At 41.3% G+C, this 7,809-nt stretch overlaps 1 protein-coding gene across 11 annotated transcripts; it reads left to right on the top strand.

Annotated features, from left to right (window-relative positions):
- The first annotated feature begins 213 nt into the window (after positions 1-213).
- Positions 214-7,575, top strand: LOC136519295 (inositol-tetrakisphosphate 1-kinase 3). Of its 11 annotated transcripts, none has more exons than XR_010774897.1 (12): positions 215-654; positions 2,819-2,900; positions 3,029-3,061; positions 3,197-3,317; positions 4,580-4,672; positions 5,981-6,088; positions 6,177-6,353; positions 6,452-6,507; positions 6,599-6,683; positions 6,835-6,929; positions 7,014-7,084; positions 7,193-7,575. XR_010774897.1 is itself a non-coding variant. In XM_066512796.1 (10 exons), exons 1-10 carry the CDS (start codon positions 476-478, stop codon positions 7,306-7,308), a joined length of 1,050 nt encoding a protein of 349 aa, XP_066368893.1. In that variant the 5' UTR covers positions 217-475; the 3' UTR covers positions 7,309-7,575. The 11 variants fall into 11 exon arrangements, 4 of the variants coding, with proteins under 4 accessions (XP_066368895.1, XP_066368894.1, XP_066368892.1 ...); XR_010774875.1 differs by having other exon boundaries at positions 6,599-6,731; XR_010774902.1 differs by having other exon boundaries at positions 214-654; positions 6,607-6,683; positions 6,835-7,084.
- Positions 7,576-7,809: the final 234 nt, after the last annotated feature.

Raw genomic sequence — 7,809 nt, 5'->3', positions numbered from 1 at the left:
TATATGATCCCTATGTGATTTCTGCGTTCCAAACAGACCTTAAAGTTGGTTCCGCAGCACCAAAAGAAAGGAAAAGTGGAAAAGAAAACTGAAGAGAAGAGTACAAGGGCAAGACCGTAATCTGGCAGACACTTGGGTTCCAAGGGTCCCAGAGGCAAAGTTGCTCCCGTCCTCCGCCTACAAATACGCAGGCGCCCCCACCTCCCTTGCCCTCTCCTCTCTCTTCCTCTCTCTCTCTCTCTCTCCACTCGACGCCTCGACCTGCCCTTCCCGCACACACCACCTGTCCCCGCACCGCACCGCTTCGCTCCGCTCCCGAGGCTTAGGGCTCCGGCCGCGTCCCCTTCCCCTCCCGGCATTCCCGATCTCGCAGCCGCCCGCCTGGCCTCGACCTCGATCGCCCACCCCTCTCCTCTGTCGCGCCGGCCGGTCCGCCCGGGTTTGTCTCGCCGCTATTGGGCCTCGGCCCGCCGCGATGGTGTCGGGCGGGTGCGTGGGGGCGGAGGAGGAGGTGGACCCTGAAGCGGTGGCGCCGGCGGCGGCCGCGGAGGAGGCGGTGGTGCCGGCGGCCGCGAGGGAGGTCGTGGTGGGGTACGCGCTCACGTCTAAGAAGGCCAAGAGCTTCCTCCAACCCAAGCTCCGGGGGCTCGCCAGGTACTGCGGGGGGATCACGTGCTCCGCCTTGGTTTGGTTTAGGTAGAGACGGGTCCATGCGGAAAAGGTGCGCCGCGTCTGGGATATTTCGGTGGGCTTAGGATGGGATGGTGACGGCGTGCATTGGGAGCCAGCGTTTGGTGGCGGTCCTTATGCTGGTGTGATGGAATTAGGCGGAATAGAACAGTGATCTTTCTCTCCACCAGTTTTTGTCTGATGATTTTTAGTACCATGGAGAACTTGCTGAGTAGCAGCAGCAGCACGCCGGCACCTCGTCTTTTGTTCTCATTGTTTCCACCTCGTTAATTTACTGACGCCGCCTGTCTCTGTCTTGGTATATTCTGGAGACAGTGATCCCCGCCCCCTGTTTTCTCAGACTTGGGGGTGTTGGAGATGGCTTTTTCTTACCATTATCTCCCTGAGTTAGACTCTACTAGCAACCGCTGAACTGAAGAAGTTTCGAACTTGAACAGTATTTGTTGAGAATAAGGGCCTGTTTGGTTCGCCTAATAGCTACTAAATTTAGTAGCTTTTAGTCACTTAACTTTTTAACCAAACGCTATGACTAAAAGCTACTAAAAGGGCTTTAGTTCTCTCTAGTAACTCTAAAAGTGACTAAACCGTTTAGTAGCTACTAAAGTTTAGTAGCTCGAACCAAACACCCCCTAAAACGTGTGGAGTTGGCCCAGAAGGCGGTGAAAAGCGTCATTTGAGATTGAAAAAAGTCTGACCGAATCTCTGCTTTCTGATATGGTTTGATTTTTACTGGACGCTCGTGCCTTTTTGTTTTCCTGCCAAAGTGGAAGCACCTTTGCTGTCCCTTTCCAAGTAGAATTATTGTACAATTTTACCAGTAGATAATCTTCTACTAATGTTTATTCAATTCCACTGGAGTAGCTTCATTCTCTAGATTCTAGAATCATCGGCTACAGTGACATATAATAACATGCACTATTGTGCTTAGACATATTTCCATGTTGCTGCTATTTTTTGGGGGGATAAGAAAGCGACATTGCTGCATTCCTTATCGTGTGGTAGTTTTATAATCCCTTCTGATAGCAACCTTATTTCCACACAGTGATAGCAATTTGTTCAAAATTTAGTGGAGAATGTGGAAGCAAATGTAGGATCCTGGATGGCAATACATCATAGATATAAAAGATAGTTTCTTTTAATTGATCACTTGTGATCCTATATTCCTATAATGCTACTTCGTTCCGCCTGCACAGATGAGTTACAGTTAGAAACATATCCCTGCACGCACATTACTTGGATCAGGACTGGACGTGGAATGTGGAGTTAATGTAGGTTCCACATGGTGTCATAGGAATATTTTAGTAACCTGTGATAAGCATGTGCATTACCTTTTATGCTTGAACTGATCCACATGCTCTTTTAAGAAATCGGTAGTGTTGGGTGTCCAGCCTTTTTGATGATTATATACCGTGTCCTTTCTTTTTTAAAATGTTTCTGGATGTACACCAATCAGGGAGCATATTCTAGTTCTGTTTGACTAGCTAGTACTCCCTCCATCCCAAATTGTAAGTCATTCCAAGAATCTTGGAGAGTCAAACTTTTTCAAGTTTGACTAAAATTATAGAGAGAAACACAAAGATTGATGACATCAAATAGGTATAATATGAAAATATAACTAATGAAGAATCTAATGATACTTACTTGGTATGATAAATATTATTATTTTGTTATATAAATTTGGTCAAACTTGAAAAACTTTGACTCTCCAAGATTCTTGGAATGACTTACAATTTGGGATGGAGGGAGTAGCAAACATGCATATCGGTATAGCACATGTGCTGTGCCGTTACTGAAATAGTGACCTTTTCTTTTGTAGCATAGTCTTGTGGACTCTTGTCCTGTCCCATTAGATTCATGACTCGTACTCCTGAAACAGTTGAGGAGGCTTTTTCTTTGAATTCAAACTTGAAATCATCTTTGGAATGCGGTTATTCATTAAAAACAATAAAAAAAACATATAACTGTGCTCATATGTGGAGTTGGCTCTTTAATGGGAAATAGAGTTAGAAAAGTTTATATGCTCGCAATGCTCAAGGTGCTGCTGATAGAACAAAAATGGTTATAATTTGGCAGCTGTTTTTATTTTGCCCATATTGTCACTTTCTTATCCTTCTAAAACATACTGCAGGAAAAAGGGAATCTTGTTTGTCGCTATTGATCAGAAACGTCCATTGTCTGATCAAGGTCCATTTGACATTGTTCTTCATAAGGTCAGCCAATCTGGAATATTCTAGTAGTAGTTATATATATTAAGCCTGGAGAAGTTGAAATTTGCTGCATTGTTGCTAAGATTTTCCTTATTTGACTGAGCGTTACGTTGCCGTTGTCTTTTCTGCAGTTGACTGGAAAGGGGTGGCAGCAATTGTTGGAGGTGAGTAATTCAAAATGTTTTAAACTACTTTTTTCATTTTTATTTTAGATAGAAGTGTCTAAAATGTTTTATAAAAAAATCAGCTTCATTATATCTTTGATTTAAACTATAAATTATTTTGCCTCATTTTGATAGGAATATAGGGAGGCACACCCAGAAGTTACTGTTCTTGATCCACCTGGCGCAATAGCAAACTTGCTTGATCGTCAATCTATGCTTCAAGAAGTATCTGAATTGGACCTCACAGATTATCATGGTAATCTCTTTGAAAAATGTGTTCTCATTGTTTGTTGGAACAAACCAATCAGTTTCATCATGTTATACAGCTTTTCCTTTATTCTTTTTGTTTGAGGAAAAATATTGGCCCTTCAATGATAGCACAGAAACATGTTTGCTCCTTCTGATAGAAGGAATACATTTCCCTTAAAAAAGAAGGTATAAGTGACCAAATAACCACCATGAGGTTGGCTTGGTGTGATTTTCGCTCTCAATTTTCAGTACCATTTAGTTTATATCCCATAAGTATCAAAATCAGAGTGCTTAGCTCAACCATGTTGGTTGTACAATATAATTTGCCTCTTTTTTGAAGAATGTGCTTTTCCATGAATTGATATTGAGAGAAAAAGATAACAGCAATACAAACATTCTGCCTGCTTAGCCAAGGTTAAGAGGCACAAAGTGCAGAGAAGAGGACCAGATGGCTATTCAATCAGAAAAACACATAGAAAATTTAACTGACACAGTTGGTGGTTCCATTACTACCATATCAAAAGTTGAACGATGTCAGCATGCAGCGCAGCAAAATCTCAGTTGTAGGGTGATCTGGACTAGTATTAATAAGCGAGGGATGTAAATTAAATTGTGTTGCAGCTGATGTGAAAAATAAACTGAAAATGGTTTAGGGGGTACTTGGGACATTTTCTTAAATTTAGGATACATTAAATTGCCATTTTTGGCTGTTTCCATTTCTGTATTTGAGCTATTCAAACCTAAACTGCTTCAGTTTTTTTTTTAATTTATAAATATGCACTGAAGGAATTTTGATAGAAATTCAATTAAGCGAAATGCACACCTTGTTTCAGTTGATATGACTACCCAATACCCACTTTTGATTTTTTTTGCTTGTCCTGTCAATAGTTATGAATATGAGAAAATGCAAGTATTATTTTTATACGAACAGTTTTTATTATTCATGATACTCCATGGCCCTGAATAAAAACTATCCCTTGCACAAATATAATACTTACACTTGATATGCTAAAGACAGAGTTTATTATGTAAACAACGGTTACCGCCCTACTATACCAACCTTGGTAGATGAACATTCTCTCGGTGGAACTAGGTAATACGATATTTTTTTTTCACTTTCACATATGGCGGTAAAAGCATTTGGACTGTTGTTTTATTTGTTTATCCATTTATGTTGGCAACGAACTGTGGTCATCTTTCACCCCAGGATGGTTCTTAGAACCTTTATAAAGGCTGATTTCATCATTATGGTGCAGTTCTCTTCTGCAGGTAAAGTACGTGTGCCTAAGCAGCTATTCGTTAATACTGATCCCTCATCAATACCAGCTGCAGTTAGGAGGGCGGGGCTCTCTCTCCCATTGGGTAAGTCTGCTCATTAGCTTAGCTGTTTGTGATGCTTTGTTTTACTGTGTTCAATGTCAACAACCAAAGTATATATGGGTGATTTTATGCTTAAATGAATAACGACTTTTGTTTTCCAACAATCAAAATTTAAGAAAAGGTTAAAGAATGTCGCTTCCTGCAATCCCAAATAAAAGCTATACATCGGTGTGGTACCCGAAACAGAACACTGTAATGTATGTAACAGCTAAGGAAATTGTAATACTGTGAGAGTTTTTGTGGGGGGCTAATCTGTTCATGTTCTTCTGACATTTTGGGCATATAATCATAAATATTTTTTAGCCAAATGTAAGATGGTTTAACATATGTTAGAAACTGATTCTTATTTGCTTACTTGAGTAGTTAACACTATAACCATACCTGCAGAAAATTAGTGCTAAATCTCCTGAGAATTTATATAGCATAGCTGTGGATCTATCTTTCTGGAAAATAGTGACATGACGCTCTTTGACTGTTATAAGTGACTAAATAACCATAGAAAGCCTGAGTTGTACTGTACCTGTTAGAGCAATTGTGCAACTGTCATGTCCTGATATCATTCCCTTTGGGTCTTTATTTCATATATATTAGATTGAATAATTTCACTAATACTGTATGAAAGTATTAGCTATTCCATTTGGCTGTCAATGGTTGAATATGGTTCTTAGTTTGTAGAGGTTTGTGATATGTACATCACATGGGCAGGGGAGCAGGTTACAGATGACATGGTATATTGGAAGTCAATCTCTGAGGCAACTAATTATATATATTTAACTTAATATATCAATGAAGGGCGGGCCTGGTGCAAGCGGTAGAGTCTTACCGCCTGTGACCGGAAGGTCCCGGGTTCGAGTCGCGGTCTCCTCGCATTGCACAGGCGAGGGTAAGGCTTGCCACTGACACCCTTCCCCAGACCCCGCACAGAGCGGGAGCTCTCTGCACTGGGTACGCCCTTTTTAACTTAATATATCAATGCATATGCCCTATGCAAACTGAACACTAAAATTTGTACCCCATTGACTCTATCCATTGTACTACTCTGTGTATGATCCTGGCTTAATTATTCCATGACCTATAGTGTCTTTTGTACATAAGTGCTTCTGGTTCCTGTGTGGAAGCTTGCAGCACATTTATTGAAATAAATGAGAATATTAACTGTTTTGGTATATTTTGGAAGTGAGTTCTAAAATATTACGAGCATGCTTGAAGTTGCTGCAGTGGTTAATCATTGACACTGAATTCTATTTCAAGGCTTATATCTCCCACCTTTTAACCTTCAAAACTTTGCAGTGGCAAAACCCTTGGTGGCGAAGTCCCATGAGCTATCCCTTGCTTATGATCCAACTTCACTAACCAAACTTGAGCCCCCCTTGGTTCTTCAGGAATTTGTTAACCATGGTATATTCTTCGAGTCTTGTAATCTGTTTCTTTTGAGTACCTCTGCAGTTCCATGTTAACCTTTTATTTTGGCTTTTGTCATTTGAAGGTGGCGTCATGTTTAAGGTGTACATTGTTGGGGATGCAATAAGGGTTGTACGTCGGTTTTCACTTCCAAATGTTGACGAAGGTGATCTATCGAATAATGCTGGGGTATTTCGGTTTCCAAGGGTCTCTTGTGCTGCAGCCAGTGCAGATGATGCAGATCTTGATCCTGGTGTTGCTGGTGCGCATTGCTTGTTCAATTTTTGGTCCTTGCAGAATTTTTTTTGCTTGGTATTAGAAAACACTATTGACAACTGATTTTCTAACATGCCCTATCAGAACTTCCTCCGAGACCATTGCTTGAGATCTTGGCACGAGAGCTGCGCCGACGACTGGTAATGTGATTCTTGCCCCTCATTTTTTCCTGTTTATTAGACTTTAGAGTGAATTAGTCTCATTTTGATTTTCCTTTCACCTGATTGGCAGGGTCTTAGATTATTCAACATTGATATGATTAGGCAGCACGGGACAAGAGATCGGTTTTATGTCATAGACATGAACTACTTTCCTGGTATGCAATCTGACATTCTTGAGCATGCACAACCTGTCCTTTGTTTTGGTAAAGCTAACCTCTGCCTGTACATTTTAGACATTATTGATCGAAGAATCTCCTGTTTAATCCTATTTTTACTATAGCTAAAAGTCTTTAAACTAATTCACAGTGCATTGCTGACACTAATATGAAATACCAAAGTTGGAGACACTGCGAAAAGAGGTAGTTTGTCTCCCGTGTCATCATGGCTAATGATGATATCAGGTATACTGCTTGATGGATGTACTGAACGAACGTGATGCTTGTGCTGTGACACTGGTATCATTCTATCCGTTGTAATGTTTTTAGAAACAGTTTGGAGTCCAAAGAGTGGCTAGAACCTGGCACACCGAAGTTATCCCAGCTCAGCCTGTTTTCTTGTGGGTAGATTCTTTGATTTTACAATGCTATTAGCCATACACCCCCTAACTTCTAGTCTCCTTTCCAACTTATGCTGCCTTTTGCTGACCAGATGTTTATGTTCGCAGGGTACGGCAAAATGCCTGGGTACGAGCACGTGTTCACCGACTTCCTGCTGAGCCTTGCCCAGAAAGAGTACAAGAGGCGATCAAGCTATGGCTCACTAAGCTCAGGTGAAGGGTGATCAGTGAGGAGGCTACTCGGCGGGGGCCCTGTATATGTCTAGCATCCGCAAAATGCGTGCGTACAGAAGTACTTGTGCATGATGGGAGATGATGGGTCGTAGAGTTGGGCATCACTGCATCACATCAGTAGTTGCGATAAAAGAAGCAAGGACTGTTGTCAGGCTGTAATTAAAATTGTTGCTTTACATGTGCTAACCGTTCATGCTTCAGAATAATTTTGTTTGGCTGGATGATGGCTGATGAAATCGAGCTACTTGTAGAACTTATGACTGGCTTTTTTTTTTTGACACCTCTAGCATCTGTTTGTATACAGACACATCTACACTAAACTCACGCCATATGTACACAAGTACACAAGTAGATCTATAATTATACACACATACAAAGACGTGTCCCTGAAGAGATGACCAGAGGGGCTCTGTAGACGACGGGCGTGGGCAGCGTGCTCACCAGCGACGCTTACCAATCGAGCTAGTCTTGTTCTCAGAACTTATGACTGA

Source organism: Miscanthus floridulus, chromosome 2 (genome assembly GCF_019320115.1).
Source record: "Miscanthus floridulus cultivar M001 chromosome 2, ASM1932011v1, whole genome shotgun sequence".
NCBI classification, from domain to species: domain Eukaryota; kingdom Viridiplantae; phylum Streptophyta; class Magnoliopsida; order Poales; family Poaceae; genus Miscanthus; species Miscanthus floridulus.
Note: the sequence above shows the minus strand (reverse complement) of the source record. Positions and strands in the feature narration are given on the sequence as shown.